Source organism: Argopecten irradians, chromosome 2 (assembly GCF_041381155.1).
Source record: "Argopecten irradians isolate NY chromosome 2, Ai_NY, whole genome shotgun sequence".
In the NCBI taxonomy this organism is placed as follows: Eukaryota; Metazoa; Mollusca; class Bivalvia; order Pectinida; family Pectinidae; genus Argopecten; species Argopecten irradians.
This window is the reverse complement of record NC_091135.1, coordinates 5551360-5568574: the sequence shown is the minus strand read 5'-3', so window position 1 is coordinate 5568574 and position 17215 is coordinate 5551360. Positions and strand designations below refer to the sequence as shown.

The 17215-nt window shown below is 35.4% G+C and overlaps 1 protein-coding gene across 1 annotated transcript; it reads left to right on the top strand.

Moving 5' to 3' along the window:
- The first annotated feature begins 1407 nt into the window (after positions 1 to 1407).
- On the top strand, positions 1408 to 15980 carry LOC138313755 (uncharacterized). Its single transcript, XM_069254061.1, has 6 exons — positions 1408 to 1826; positions 12832 to 13077; positions 13584 to 13670; positions 14255 to 14581; positions 14832 to 15001; positions 15783 to 15980. The coding sequence occupies exons 1-6, from the start codon at positions 1775 to 1777 to the stop codon at positions 15978 to 15980; spliced, it is 1080 nt and encodes a 359-aa protein (XP_069110162.1). The 5' UTR covers positions 1408 to 1774.
- The last annotated feature ends 1235 nt before the right edge of the window (positions 15981 to 17215 follow it).

The window sequence follows — 17215 nt, the reverse complement described above, 5'->3', positions numbered from 1 at the left end:
GCTTCAGTTAAAACAAATCAAGCAGGAGAAACCATCCTAAATGACCGTAATATAAAACAATTTTGATTAACTAACTTTCAATGTTACTGAATACATGTTATTAGTGTCATAATCCATATAGTTTTAAAGAACACAATTGCAATTCACTTGACAAGAATACTGGCTATCTGTAAAAAAAAATACTTAAATTTCACCTCGTAATATAAGCAGACCTGCACCACACTACACACATGGGTAATACATAAAAAGAAAAAAAATCCATGTAAACAAATAAATAGACAAATAAATATGTGTGTTGCTTGGTGTCTTCGGCGGCATGCTTCAGTGATATATCACTATAGAAAAGGGCAGCAGTTTCACTGAAGACACAGCACGAATATACCGCAGTCTCCCAAGACACGCACCTCGCACACATACACGCAACGTGCTGCATACATGGGAAACCGTCCTTACATGAACCTGGCTGTTTATAAGACGTTAATTAACCGAAAAAATAAAATAAGACCACGTCATCATGCCTTTATCAATGTCTTTAATAAGAGGATACCATTGCAGACGCACACACCCTCAGGCACGCCACATACACGAAAGACCATCCCTCAATTACCGCTAATATTATCAACATTGCACTAAATAATGACATGATATACAAACTATAAACACAGGATTACATATTACTAAAACAATGTGAAAACATTTATAATAGGCCGTGATGTCATTACTGATATATTAATAAAAACATATTTATAAATAGTACATCTGCAATTCACATGAAAAGAATCCTGGTTTTTCCATGAAACAAAATTACATTGAGCGTTATCTTGCATTAACTATATTATGTCTATACTATAAAAAAGTTCCCCATCATTGCATTGTAAATTTAAGTAATAAGCAAAAATCATTAAATTACTACATTTTTACAGATATGTCTTTAATATAAATACTTTGAATGTATGTAAATCGTAATAGACATGTTATATATACAAATACAAGATCAGTAAAATCTCGTAAAATACGTTCAAAACTCAATCGTAATTTGAATGTTAAAGGATTAATATTTTTGTACCCACAACTGAAGCCCTTAAATTCCCAGTTCCCTATTGGAATGACATTGATGTAAATACCAAATATTTCAATGAAATGCAAAACAAAGAACATTTTATAATGTCGCTGATATTAACAATTTTAATCATGTAATATATTAACTTCTACATATCACTACGGATAGTATAAACTGTACAATGTATACACTACACATATTCATATATATATAAGATACCTGACTACATTGTAGGTGTGGTGTCATTGATAATATAGTTATATATACCTAAACATTCCAATTATTATCAAATCTATTTTCGACTCGCCGGTATGTTGTAATAGATAATACACCTTATAAACCACCTTTCCAACATACCTGTTTCCTGTATTGTTCACTGTTACAAAAACCACTGTCCGGACAGACACCCATTCATTGGGTATAAAACCTTACCTGGATTTACAGTATACAATACTACAGGTCAACATACATATTTATGTAACCCACAAGGCCCGCACATAACTTGGATTATTAGCCACAAGCCCTAGCAGTGTATGTCAACAAAATACGAAAATCGCGGATGTAAATTTGTTTATTGGATCGGCAAGTTTCTGGAGAGCGTCCCTTTCGTGAGGACCCGGCTGTTGGTGATCTTATCGCGGTCTCTTCGGTTTCAGCTGCATTAGCGGTGTGTTGGATTTGTGGGGACAGGGTTAGTTTCGGACTTCTAAGAGGATGGAGAATTACTCATTTGGTTTGGCTGTTTTGACCCTGCTGGTCACCTTCCGTAAGTATTTATATTAATAGTTTACCTTTACTAAACTTTGAGGTAATTGATAACATGCCGGGTGGGGCTTTCACCTATAGCTTGGGTAGACATATAGTGTAGCGAGCCGGCCAGCCTTAACGCATGCCGGTAAAATCCCATACCTGGTATTGCAACGTGGCTAATGTTATTTACACCTTTGACTCTATATTTTCTTTTGCGTAGTTTTAATTAAGTATGCTAATGTATCATAATGATATATTATTTTGTTTTAGCTGAAATACATTCTCGTAGGGAACAGGGCAGATAGTAGGAATACCTTATATAGCATTGACTGGTTGCCGGTCTCTTTAAAATTCTCCATACCTTAAATGCACCCATCCATGACACAAGTTATACATTTGCAGGCACTATTCGCTTGTAGCCTCTAGTGTCTACCGGTAATGATGCGCTTTTCTCCAGATGTCACTTTCATCGCAGTTTGTAAATTTAATTCAAGCAAACATAAGCTTTATTATTGTTGTAATGGACGTCATACCATTGCGTAAATTATATTGTAAAAGTTGAAACTAACTAGGCAAGCAGGACTGTATTCCATACACCTTCAAATGAATGAATAAGGAGTAGTTATCTGCAGACAATCTGGACGGCAACGTCACGCAACGCAGACTTAAATCGATACCAAGGTGTTGTCTCTTAGCTCATTAACTATCTCTGTCATTTTCTACAAAAAACGCGACATTGTGACAAGATATTCAGTAGGTGTACCTGTAAGCGAGTCACCAACACACATTCTTCACCTTGAAGGTCACTAGAGGTCAGATGTGTGGAGTGGCTAACACCTGGGGCAATATCGCTAGTCAATATACTCGTCCATACACCTTATTACTATTTTATAGAGTACACAAGTTCAAAGGAAAACGGGCCTGCTAATGGATTGTATTGAAAGTGATGAAGCGGGACTGGTGCGTCCATATACGCGTCACGCGGAAATTATATGACTCAATTTACAGACAGTATATTCTCGGAAGAATGGTTAGACATGGCTGGTCGGATTCATGCAGCAGCAGAATGACCGAAGCGTCAATTTGACCCCGATGGAACTGTAAACAAATACATAGTCACCTGTTAAGCTCAATAAAATCAAACGCACAAAGGCCTTGGAAAGTTAAGCCATTTTACAAACAGTCCATGCTGATTTACCTTAGGCCAACACACGTACAGGTAGAACGTTTGTTACAAGTCTCATGACCTTCCGTGTGGGAATCTGACTGGTCATTTATAAACCCATAGGAGTGGCGGGAATGTGATATTGGGGGAATTCCTGATCGGTTATTAATAGAGACAACACATATTCTGCTTATCGCGTTCAATCCAGAGACAGACGTCGACACCTGATTCCTAAAGATACTTGTACTTTCTTCTACCTTTCATAAATGGACATACCTAATAACAATACATTGAAACTCTCGGGTAATAGCGTTTTTATTTCCAGAACTCCTGTTTGTGTGTCATTGTACAAAGTGGCATTGTCGTACAATGTGAAGGAGTGTATGTAAATATGCATGCAGCGATAAGATAATTTAAAATAACGTTCTCCGACGCAATACTCTTTGTTATCAAACCTCTTTACGGGATGTTCTCTGTTTTGCCTTGTTTGGCAAAGACAGGATTGACTATTACCTTTCATTTAATATTGCAAGAGTAACCTTCAAACGTTTTAACGACTAGACGTAGATTTCAAATGTAGTTTTTGGCGGCCAAAAGCTTCCGTTGAGAACTCTTTCATGATAATTGAAAAGGAAATTATATCTCAGGGAGTGTTCATTACTGGATTTCTATTGCATAAAATATTAAAATGACGAATTTAATAAATTCATTCGCTGTAATAGTCAGCCTTTGTAAGACTATACACAATTCACAGGATGTATGTTTCTAGTTGAAACATCAATGCTTAATTAAAAGAATTGTCCAGTTTAACCATACAATCACCAAGAGATTCCATTTGTCTATGCACAGGAAAAGGCAATACTGCGTCCTTATGAACTAGTCTAAGGTGTTTACTCTTGATTTCCTGGCACTAGTGGCGCTAAGCCTATTTAGCTGAAGGGCAAACTAATATAATCCGTGGAATGTGGTGGAATACTCGCATAAAAAAGCCTTGAAGCATTTTATAGTAAATAAACATATACAAGTTTATGTTACAAATTATCTGTTAAGTGACTGCGATAATCGAACTTATAATCCTTAGTATATTTACTATCGAGAAACTATTTGATTTTAGTGACACATAATGCTGTTCTCACGGCATGCCTATAAACTCTAAAAATCCTCAGATAAGTTTGCATTAAAATCAACATTTTAATGTGAAGTGTATATCTAGTAGCTATGCGTTCGTTCTAGCATACCGTATGTGTCCTTATATAACTCTGTTCATTATGTTCAGTGAAGCATGTTTAAAGGACCCCGTGGGTTCATTCACAGTTTTATGCACATGGTTGTTACACAAAATCCTAGCGTGGGTTTAAAACATTCAAACCGTATATTTCAACGCGTAAATTTACACATATACTGTAGATGGCGTCTGCAATCGACTGGATTCATAACACACCATATTAATACTTTCTAAGCTATTATTTGCTATATATTATATTCAGAAAACATGAACCAAAAACAATGTATTTTATTTTCCACAAAAAAACAACAACCCAGAATTTTATTTTCCACAAAAAAACAACAACCCAGAAACCATAAATCCTTTCTGTGAAAAAGGCCATATTATGGCCAAACTACTACATCCTTTTTTAACTATAGTACTGTTGATTTTACAATAGGACATTTATTCTTTTCGAAATGATATAGTTAAACCAAGACTCGTCCATATGTAATAACTTAGTTTTCTGATGAATATTTCATGTATAATAGTTTTGTTAGTGTACGTTGCATAAATAAGGTTAGTTATACATATACGTTTTATGGAACTCCTATCTCCCATCCAGTGTTAATTGTTTGTAAATATATATTGTAAGGTTACCTGCATGATCTGGCATATACAAGGAAAAATATTTCAAAAATGAATGAAAACAATGTATGGAATGTTGGCTGGCAATATGTAATTAGAGCTATTCAAAGATAAATTGCTTACTTCAGTCTAAATACGTCTTTTAACGTAAGTGTATGGATTCTGTATACAACTGTGTATATATAGAAAATGGATTTTATACACAGGTAAATGTGTAGGTATATTCTAACAAACCCCTGTTTATAGTGTATATGTATGACGAATGACTGGTAATTACAACATCCTGAGATACACACATATTTATTACACATACAGGTAGGTTGACAGGTATATATATATATATATATGATGACTCATCCTCTTTACCCTGTATCAGAGAGAGAATGATATTATATTTCCGTTCAACCCTGGTGAGGGCTAGTTTGTGTAGTATAAGTTCATTGCGTTGGAATGTCTAAAGACAATCTTCAGGTGACACAAATGCACTTGATAACAGAAATGAAGCAAAAGATGAAATTCATCTTATTTTCCTCATTTATCCTCACTGTAAATGGTACGTTAATTTAATAAAACAAACAATCATTTTGTCGAACTTTGAGAATAAGGGCTTACACTTGCCTATGGTCACATTTATATTTGTATACGAGTAAATATATAGATATCTGCAAATTATCGATGTTGTGTTGCATTTTTTCATGAAAATATCTACCATGCAATGTACCACGATTCTGTGGTAAAATAACTGGATACTACCAATAATTATATTTGTAACTAGTGTATATAATTTAGAGCCAGGAATGATTACATCATTACGTTGGCAGATACTATCATTTGATATGGTCAGCAGTTTTGGGTTATATCGTGGTCGAGCAGGGAGTGTTCTCTGATGTCGGTATATATGCTTCTGTGAGATCACAAAAGGACTCATCAGAAATATAACGCGACATCCCAACAGAACCACACTGCATACATTGGGGAGGTCGTCCTTAACTGGCCCTGGTTTTTAACAGGACGTAAAACCAAATTAACTGACCAAAATATTACCTGGCGTTGAGCGTTGGTCCCCGTGAAAAAGGGGTTTTGATTATGACCCCTATCCGGGGCACAGCATAGTCTATAAAAATGCTAGTGTCTCATCCTGCTAAACTTTCAGCATAATTGGAGAGGGACGACTGGTTCACTGGTTGTCAGTAAAATAAAACCAATCGGGTGTGTTGTTCGGTGTCTTCTGTAACATGCGTCAGTGAGATAGCACTATAAAAAGGCAATACTACCACTAACACAATGAGACACAAAACAGATATACACACAATGCCTTCCTTGAATGACCTTAACTGTTAAGAAGACGTTAAGCCTAAGCAAAGAAGCAATGGCGACAAATGCAGCATATATAAATATGCAGCCTAATTTATAATCACTTACTAGTGCGAGACGTTTTCTATACCCAAGAACTGCAGGTGAGGAAATGTCATTTCTGTCAACGTCAGTATGCTGATCAATCAATTCTGCAGTCGAGCCTATAGCACGTTGAAAAAATCCTTGACACAATTGATCATACTCGATAAAGCCTTAGGTGTCCAGTGTCTCCACGATGGTGCAAGGGATATAGTGATCGATATTGTAATTAAAGCTGAAAATGTGATCAGGGTTATATCGTTTTAAGCAACTGAATAATAAGCAGTAAAACCCGGACAAAAAAGGAAGGAAAGCAAGGACATGTATTTGCGTTTTTCTACAACTAAACGATGTAGGTTAGATTATATTTATGCTAATGCAATAACCAATTCAACGGAATTTAATTTCTAATTGTTAACACCGGAAAATAACACCTATAATGTGTAAGTGCTCATTACCTTAATTGAATTCTGCACAAGTTTAAAAATATACCAAATATAAAAATTAAATTACATATTTGCATTATATCGTGTTTATTTTTGACTGGGAATGTAAACATATTTACCTGAAACGCAGATGAAAGCATTGGTGTATTATAATATAATTACAAAATGAAGTAGAAATATACAGAAATAGGGCGTTTTGACAGGATGCACTCTCCCAGGTATGATATGCAACGCTTACACATACTTAATTCCTTTCTACAATTGACATCTTTTTAAATCATCTGTCGAATATAATCTCGACCAAGTAATCCTACTCCTTAAAATGTAAGTCGACGCTATCAAAATCTGAATTCACCATCTCGGGTAGGTACATATTTCCGTTTATAAACCGAACACGTAGAATGGTAGCAAACACTGGCGAATGTTCACGCGTTATACCGACACAATATGACGGATCGGGTACCTAGTCAAGATGGATTTTATGCTGTACATCGCGTCTAAAGAAATATATATGAAAAACGATGTTGTTTTGTTTACTCGTAGATTTTTTACATCTCCAAAATAAGATGATGCTTCATTTTTCCATATACATTTTATGACTAATTTTGCCCTGAAGCATAAACGTTTATTCACTTCTGAAGAGAAAATATGCTTAGTAAGGAAATTCCTCTCATTAACGCTGTGTAGCAAAAGACATGCTCTGACAAACATGACTGGATTTAGAATCAATATACTGCATGCATACTATAGTAGCACAACGACTGTGTACATACAGCTGAACATTAAATGCCAGTTTCTCTGTCATATCACACCTATATACTTTATAACTTTATTGCTTTATATACTTTACAAAAACATTCGATAGAAAGTCCTGATCTCAAGAACATCTGTGCGATAGTCATTGATGATACGTTAATGCATTGTCTCTTCTAAATACTCAGTATCTTCACCAACTATTCACATTTGCAGATTCGATACTTATACATTTCATATATATGTTGTAAAATTCTTTTTAATTAAAATTGTCTTTGCACCCGAAAGCCTGAACATGTAGTTCGACATTTTATTTTTAATATAAATAAATCAAAATCAAATAAATCAAGTATGGTCTAGAACCAAGGGTTTGACCAATTATTATATGGAAATGAGTAATTGCATATACTTTTATTACTGGAATAACGCTTATAGCTTAATCAAGTGACCTTTCTTTTATTGTTGCACTGGCAACAAACACTATATTTAAACATTTTGACAATTTTCCCCTCTGTGTTTTATCACATTTTAACACTGCCCATGTCTATTTCTCAACCTCTATTCATACCCGGGACTGTTATATTGATCATATTTTAGAGATCAAGGGGTACACTCACCCTATCTATTGAGGAAACATTGAATCATGGCTAGACTCAGTGATTTATTGTTTTATAATAGTGACATATATCAGGATTGACTGAACACTTGTTGTAAAGATCTGGACTATTGCATTTGAACTATAACGATAATTTCCACTGTGAAACAGTTCTCGATATTATCGCTTACTGTATGTTACGAAATAGTTATAAGAATTCTTTGATATATTGTTTCTTATTTCAGTTATATGAATTTCCTTTGAAAGACTTTTGAACTAAAATACAGACCACAACGTTTAAATTGTAATGTCAACTGCTTTCTTAGGTCTGCATATCTTCTACTTTTGTTCTAGTGCTTTAGTTAATATTAAACACTTTCCAACTTTCGATACAAAAACGAGATTGCATATCAACATTTGATACTACTATTTTTCCAAGGTGTTTTTGCCAGCATTAGGTCCTGACTAATCTTAGAGTGTTGAACTGCTACACATGTGATAAAAAACCAATGCTGATATGTATAAAACATGCATGGGAATCACCAACAGAATGCCATTCATCTCCATATATAAGGTTAAGGGTGGATGTTGCTGACACAATAGACAGTTAATGGTCAATAATTTAGACAGTTCAGATAACGACCCAATAATAGGTAGAATAATACCAGTGATAAGTGCCCTCGTCGGTGCTGCATGCTGATCACTTCTGACACGGAATTGTCTAGTCCGACCTATACAATATACCGAAATTTAAATCTCTTTCCATACAGTTAACATTACACAAGACTGCACAACCAGAAATTTAAATAATTCAAGGTCACGGTAGAGGTAGCTCCACAGATGACGTGTCCCGATAGCTGCTGTTGACACTCACAAAGTTTTGCTTATACTCGATGTATAACGTTACGTTTTATGTATTCAATGATCAGTCCTTTCAATCATGCTGATCATACTTGTGTAACAAATACTGTCCTATTCATGAAAATTAGTTTTTAACAGGGATCATTTTACACTACCGGCAAACCCACAAAACAACTAGACTATTTAGCTTAGTACGCAACCGGCCAATGTAAGTGAGTTTTGGTGAAATTAGCATTGTATTGGTGCTGTGAATCCTCTGTGATATCCTATCGGGTACCTTTGCACATTCCGGACTTCTAAGTAACCTAAGAAAAATCGCAAAATACAATCGCAACGCACAAACCGGAACAGGTTAAACCGGAAGTACGAAAATTTTTAGCCATCCATGTATGCAGGTCATTGATCTCAATATGTACTATTGCTTACGTACATGGCCCTGCAGGTAGGGCGTTAGAATTGTACCTGCTGTCCCTATGGCATGATCGTAAAAGGCGACTAAATTTAGGATCTTATCTTTTCTATTCTTCCTAACTGACTTTATCCTTCCTAATGCCTCCCTTGGCACCGCCTCACTTTTGGCCTTGAGTTGAGCGTTCGCCCCTGTGAGAAAGGCTCTGGGTTCTGTCCCATGGCCGGGACACACCAAAGTCTATAAAAGTGGTAGTTTCTGCTCCTGCTTAGCGCTCAGCAAAAAAGGGAGTGGGACGACTGGTTCGCCCGTTGTCAGTATAATGTGACCGGGTGGGGTGTGTTGCTTGGTGTCTTCGGCGGCATGCTCCAGTGATATAGCACTATAAAAAGGGCAACAGTTCCACTATACAAGAAGACACAACATGAATATACCGCAGTCTCCCGAAACACGCACCTCGCACAACATACACGCAACACACCGCATACATGGGAGGCCGTCTTTACATGACCATAGCTGTTAATAGGACGTTAATTAATCAAACAAACAAACAAAAAATGCTTACGTACATGTTAAGAGAACAGAGTTTCGATTTTCGCGCTAATTACCTTTCACATGCGAAGTACAGTTCTACCATTTATTTCTGTATCACTTAATTCTATGTGATAAAGCTAATCTCCCCTCTCAGAATCTATTTGTATATTTACATATCTTAAAGTTCTGTCTTATAAGATCGCAAAATCGCAAAATACACATGCGAACAAGGTGAACATTGCACGATCAAGAGGTATCATCGATATTGACTCGTATGTGTATTTCTAAAATTTTGAATAATTGTATATTCTCCAATGAAACCGTTGCCAACATAATTATTTCCATGAAACCAATGCCAAGATAATTATTTCCTAGACCACTAAGAATATTTTCCAAAAATAGCATGGTTGGGTGTATTATGTCTATGTAACGTCCTATGAACATCTGTGATCATTTAAGGACGAACTCCCCTGTAATTTTATAGTGTTATATCACTACAGCATCCACTTTACAAGAAGACACATCACGAGTGTACCATAGTTCCCCCCCCCCCCCCAATAAAAAAACCACACACATCGCACTCGTCAAACGCAAGACACCTCAAATACAGCAGACCGTCCTTAAATGACCCTGGTTGTTGATAGGACGTAAATTTGCAGTGCGTTGTGTAAATGTCGGTTTGGATGCTGCAGTATATTTTAGTTTGCGTCTTTTGTCAGCAAAAGTAGAACCTCTTTCCCATTTAGTAGTGCTATTTTATTGAAGCATACCACAAGAGACACCGGATGTCAACATTATAATTAAAAACCATTATCAAAGTTAACATACCGATTAATAAAATTTTCATAGAAGTATCGTATGCCTCTTTTAATTTTGACCAATGTGCAAAACGACCTTTATTATTATCATCATTATACCCCATTACAATATTACATTGGTATTAGATTTCAATAATTATTCAGGTATAACCCAAATAGCCAATTTACACACAGCCGAACAAGTGTATGTGATTGAGAAATATTCCTTCGGACGTCTGCCTTCTCACTTCGCACATTATCATATAACACTCCAGTTTTGTTATAAACTCACAGCAGCGTGCACGTTTTACATAAACTTCACATATATATACAATTTACACCTCAACAGGAGTTAATGGTGAATCACAAAATGTACCCACCAGGAGATATTCATCGACAATTTCTGTGCTTATGCAGAATTTTAATAAGCAAAAACGGGATAGAACTGATTTTGCTGATGCAATAAAATTCGTCGGTCGTATTTAACAGTTTACCAGGTAATGCGATATACGTTTAGCATTTTGTTAACTTATGATAGACACACATTATGGTTAATTATGTTTATGCATCTACACATTTGCAAGTAAGAACTGAAAACGTATTGAACGATTAAGACATCCTTACAGAGAGTAATAGTTTTTTTTTATTGATTCAACAACAAATTGTATTCTTATATAAAACGCGACAAAACTAATGGGAAATACATATAAAACACTTTAAAAGAGTATGAAACCCAAACGCCAGTTCTTTGCCTCACAATTTTATACATGTTTATAAAATACAATACATATATTGTATTTTTAAATAAAAGGCCAAAGTTAGTAATATTAACAGTAGTGAGACAAACTATTGTTTTTTAGGCGATCTGCCCTTTACCAAAATACAAAAAAAAAAACAAGTTAACACGTAAAAGAAGGTAAAAAACATAACATTATGTAAACAAATATCATTTTATATCACCAAAACAGATCCTTGAAAGGTTCTTCGCCAAATCATGTCAGGCCTATTAAGATAATACGAGAACGAAAATTATTAAGCAACTTTTATTTTTCGCGATTTTCTACAGTTGCATTTTATCTAGATACTACAGGTACAATGTTTGTGTCAAATAGTAGGGTATACGTATAGGCCTATGTATGAAATATAATGATCAAAAATGTAAAATAAAAAAAATGTTACGTAAAAAATGCGAAAAATATGTATAATCTCGAAAGAAATGGATAAAACAAAACTACTACAATGTATCAGAAAACTGTGACATTGTAGAAGGCAATACGAAATATAAAACTTTTTTCTGTCAGCAGACTTATTGTTGTATCTGTTTGGACTCTGGACATCTGAACAATATTTTTTTCTCTCAGAATGTTGGCGCTGCAATTACCAGATATAGGTGACCTCATCCCAAATCAATAAATAATTACATTTACAATAGATATGCTATATCGCCGAAAGAGCGTATACCCATCATTTGAACAAAAACTGATTTTAAATCGTGTACATATGTATCTAATTAACACAGAATAACTTATTTTGTTTTTGTGACATGCACAATTGGTACCTCATTGTGTAATGGACATATTGTCACGGAATTTTTTTGGAACGCAATTAATTAGATTTTATATTTCAACCTTGAAGTAAAATAAGAAGCTCAAACTTTATAATAATAGTAATGGTGTAAAGAAAGTAACTTTTGTGCCTGAAGAAAATTACTAATTCCTGTTTTTTTTATATAGAAAAATACTATTCATCAGCGGTGGATCGTCTAAAGAGAAGTTTTTGTTGGAAGCAAATAAGATATATTTAATTAAGAAAGGAAGAATAGCTTGATGCATTAAAGTCATTACGAAATGCAATTCAATAGGGCAATATGAACTTTGACTTGTAATTTTATATGTCGGGGAGTGGGACGACTGGTTCGCCCGTTGTCAGTATAATGTGACCGGGTGGGATGTGTTGCTTGGTGTCTTCGGCGGCATGCTTCAGTGATATAGCACTATAAAAAGGGCAACAGTTCCACTATACAAGAAGACACAACATGAATATACCGCAGTCTCCCAAAACACACACCTCGCACAACATACACGCAACACACCGCATACATGGGAGGTCGTCCTTACATGACCATAGCTGTTAATAGGACGTTAATTAATCAATCAAACAATCAAAAAATTATATGTCGGAAACAGTAATTTTATTGACATTTGTATTTTTCAGATTCAGGTTTATCAGAGACAACAAAGCTAGTCCTGACGAATGGCGACATATTCCGGTTTCAATGTAACGTCACTGATGCAAACGCCATGGATCTATTTTCCAGTCCTATGAAATACTCCTACATTGACCCAAATTCTGGGCAGAAAACAGAAATCTCTACAAACAGCGTGTCTCAATTAAAACAATGGCAAACGAATATTTTGGAATATTCTACCAGCCGATTCTTCCCATTTGAAATGTCAGGAAGTATGTTGTCTTGATGTTTTCTCCGTTTATTCAGAAAAAGCAAACATTTTTGAAATATTTTGATAGGTAAAAAACATGTTACGGTGAATTATATCTGTATCATGTAAGTTGTAAAAAAAAGATGACTACAACACTACTGTTTATTTTGAAAAATCGACCCATTGATTGTCAACAAAGTAATCGTAACGCAATCAGTAGGCCAAAAACAGACTCTGTATGTCACACATACCGGATAGCCGGTTCTTTACGCGGACCAAAATTTTCGCGATTTGATCTAAAAAAGAAAAAATCATATGTTAGCGATTTTAAATTTTCGCGATATGGATTTAAGGATAAATCTAATTCTATCGTTTCTCTTTAATTCGCGGATCAAATTTTCGCGATCCTAGCAATGTGCCGCGAAAATATCATCCCCGCGTGAATTTTTATCTGTGAATTTTTATATGAACAATACTATACAAGAAACAATAAGATGTATGCTTTGACATATTTGTAACACTTTACAGCGGTCACCCTCGCCAATTCTGGAACGTATACCTGTAGCAGATCCGGCGTCATCAGAACGATTGAACTGACGGTTAAAGAACTTACCGGTAAGTCATCTAGTCTTTATCATAGCGCATACCATGAAAGTCCTGATGTTACAATATAATGTTTTAGTTTTCTAATGGTTCTGATTATATTCTCTTCGGGTATACAATACTATTAACGTGAAAATTTACGCGAGGCAGAAATTTACGCTAATTATGCGAAAGGTCACTTGATCGCAAAAATTTCCCCTGCGTGTAATATTTTATGCATGTATGAACTATATTGTGAAATTCTAAAAATGTATCTCTTATGAAAATGACAACACTGCGAAAGGTTATGGATGCAAATCGCAAAATTGAGCACTCACGAAAATTTCCACATTTACATTATGTAAGGTTAATGATATGATGATGGAAAACTACATTTAAATATAACTTACTTTCTGCGTTTAATTAAGAATTTCGAAACCGATGCTTTTGCAAATCGCAATACTTAGATTACCAAATCAATATTCCGAAACAATAATTTTAATGTTTAAAATATTTTGAGTCGATATATATATAAGACATACTAGACATTTATTAGGTTTATCTTGCAATGCCGAGATGATTGTGAAATCACATTACGTTTTGTTTTTTTAACACAGAGGACGTCAAAAATATCTACTTTGCTATCGCACCAATGAACGGCGACGTACCAGACATGGGAGAATCAATGATTGTGTCTAGAATGGCCGGAGATGATGCCCCAGCTCCCAAGGAAGTTAATGTCGACTCTGGCTTCTACTTAGCCAACTGTTCTGCCATAGGAGGGATCCCACCACCATTGTATAAACTGAGGGCAGGTGACAGCGACCTGGCGTTGTCAGGTTCAAAGGTCGTTCTCATTAACTCCGCCTCCACTGACCTCTCATGCCACATAGAGACCGGCGAGTTTATGCATGTCCTCCAGTTCAACTTAACGATCAACCCAGGTACGTTTCCACATTGTTCTACCTAAAAAAGATGTGTGTTTATAAACGGACATTGATTAAAAACATGTTCTTGTTTTACAATCGTAGGTAATCTATGCATAGAACATTACACTATAAACGAATGTGGAATTGTGTCGTTCTACAAAAGCTCAGTATGTTGTAAAGATACATTTGTGACAGATAATTCAAGCTGATAAAAGACAATATTGAATCTTATCTTTTGAACTTTATTATCGTTGTTGCCCTACAGGACATCCCGATATCACATGCAGTTCAGCTCCAACGAATATTGGTGCCACTGACGCAGAATTCGATTGTCTGGTGTCAGGAAAGGATCTCGACTGTGCCCATTTCTCTTGGATATCTGAAATCGATCAAACTTCATTTGCTACCAAAGCAAACTATACGGTCGTATGCGAGGTATGTTTTTCCATTTTCGTGACTGGCATGGTACCTCAATGATACCTCAGAGGCGGAACTGTAACATCTATATACCGTCCATCTCTCCACAAACTTATACATTATGTTCTTTATAGCAAAAAATTGATGTAGATTTTTATTTGTTATACGGCTTGTTTACAATATGTGGCGATGTTACTTTTTGTAAAGAGCTCAATAATAAGTGTTTTCTAGAAGCATTGCAAACATTTGCTTCACACATTTTCATTATATTACACGATACATTTTGATCGAATAATAAATAATTCTTGATTAATTTGAGGATTCGAAGTAGTAATCGATGACGTCACAATAAATTTATTTTTTCTGTTTATTAGAATATGAAAGGGGTATTGTGAATATGGGTATTTTGAAGTATATTTTACAATTTCAGCAATATGACAATTTTAACACGTTGGGTTACTTACTGTCTTCAGTGGCATGCTTCAGTTAAATAGCATTGTGAAAAGGGCAAGGGTTCCATTATACAAGAAGGCACAACACCAATATACGGTATTCTCCCTGAACACGCACCCCGTATTTACACACACAAGACACCACATACACGGAATGTCGTCTTTACATGTCCCTAGCTGTTAATAAGACGTAAATATGAACCACACACACACTAAACTAAACAATTAATGTAAATGACGGCAATAACTAATATAAGAAAATCGCTGATGTAAACGTTGAGATATAATTTTAGTTCAAGGTAAAGCAAATGCAAAAAAGCATGAGTTATATATTTTTTTCTGTTTAGGTGGACGATGCACAGCGTAATATGAAACAAATTCTGAAAATTGGCGATGTCAAGCAGTTAGATTTTGACGATGGCTTCATCCTGAAGTTTGAAAACCATCTGGCTGAAACGTTCCAAAAGGTCAACAAATTGATGAAGAGAGCAAAGAAGAGCAATATCGATCAAAAAGATAAACAAAAAACCACAAATATGTTATGAACCTATATATATCACACATTATGTACAATCAAAAAAATGATGAAATCTTCTTTCAAAAAACTCTATTCACAACGGGCCGCGGTAGTGTTTAAGATACATATACCACAAGCACTCCACCTTATGCGGGTACATTGCAGTCGAAGGCAAAATGATGAAATTCTTACTTTTCAAGAATAACTCTATGTTCAAAACAACTCAATGTTCACAACCATGGGCCAAATGCGTTTTCTCTTGGCAAAAGTTGACAAGCTAGTTTGCACATTCTCAAATTAATATGTTTTGATATTCACCTTTCGCCAGCCAAATGTTATTTAGATTGAGTATAGCACATGTTTATAGAATGCATATGTCGGTAACTGTTCCGGAGCAACAATTTTCATTCTACAATCATGCATATAGAATGTAGTACACATTTCCCTGATATTTCTTCAGTAATTAACATAATTTGCGTATTAGCGCTCAGCATAAAAAGAGTGGGACGACTGGTTCGCCCGTTGTCAGTACAATGTGACCGGGTGTTTTTGTTGCTTGGTGACATGCTTCAGTCATATAGCATTATAAGAAGGGCAAAAGTTCCACTGTACAAGAGGACACAACACGAATATACCAAAAACTCACACCCGCACTTCATACACGCAACACACCACATACATGGGAGGCCGTCCTTACATGGTCTTTGCTGTAAATTGGAAGTCAATTTAATTAAATAGAAATCAATCAAACAAGTATAAATAACGACTGTTCCATTTATGATGTTGGACATTTCTATTAGATTTAGATCACAACGTTTAATGCATCATTGTACATGAATATATGTGATGGAATATCTCTACAATGCCCTTTTTGATTTCCAGAAGACCCAAGTTCTGCGACAAACGTTGCTCCCATGGGAATGGTTTCTCTCGTGCTCCTGTCCGCTCTAAGTTTGGTGTTGTAGATACAAGAAAGTGACGTAGGTTTCTATTCGAATGCACTGTTGAAGTATCAGATCAGGTTACAAGGATTATCAATTTTCTGATGCAGATGGATGTTGCATGTTCACGTCAACTGATGGTGACAGATATTTTTCCTATCTGAGTTTTTGAATCTCTTGGTCCTGTTTTTGAAAAGTGAAGCAAGCAGTTGCTTGGTCTGATACTTTGACATGATAAGCAGTGCTGTCAAAGAGATGTTCAACCGACACTGGATAAAATCAAGTCCAATAAATTTATGAGAATTGCAGTACAACATACAAA

What these genes read in the sequence shown, in the direction of transcription:
- LOC138313755 (XM_069254061.1), top strand. Translation starts at nt 1,775, where the DNA reads ATGGAGAATTACTCATTTGGTTTGGCTGTTTTGACCCTGCTGGTCACC. An exon ending in GACGGTTAAAGAACTTACCG is followed by an intron (nt 13,671 to 14,254) that starts GTAAGTCATCTA and finishes TTTTTAACACAG; the next exon opens with AGGACGTCAAAAATATCTAC. An exon ending in CAACTTAACGATCAACCCAG is followed by an intron (nt 14,582 to 14,831) that starts GTACGTTTCCAC and finishes GTTGCCCTACAG; the next exon opens with GACATCCCGATATCACATGC.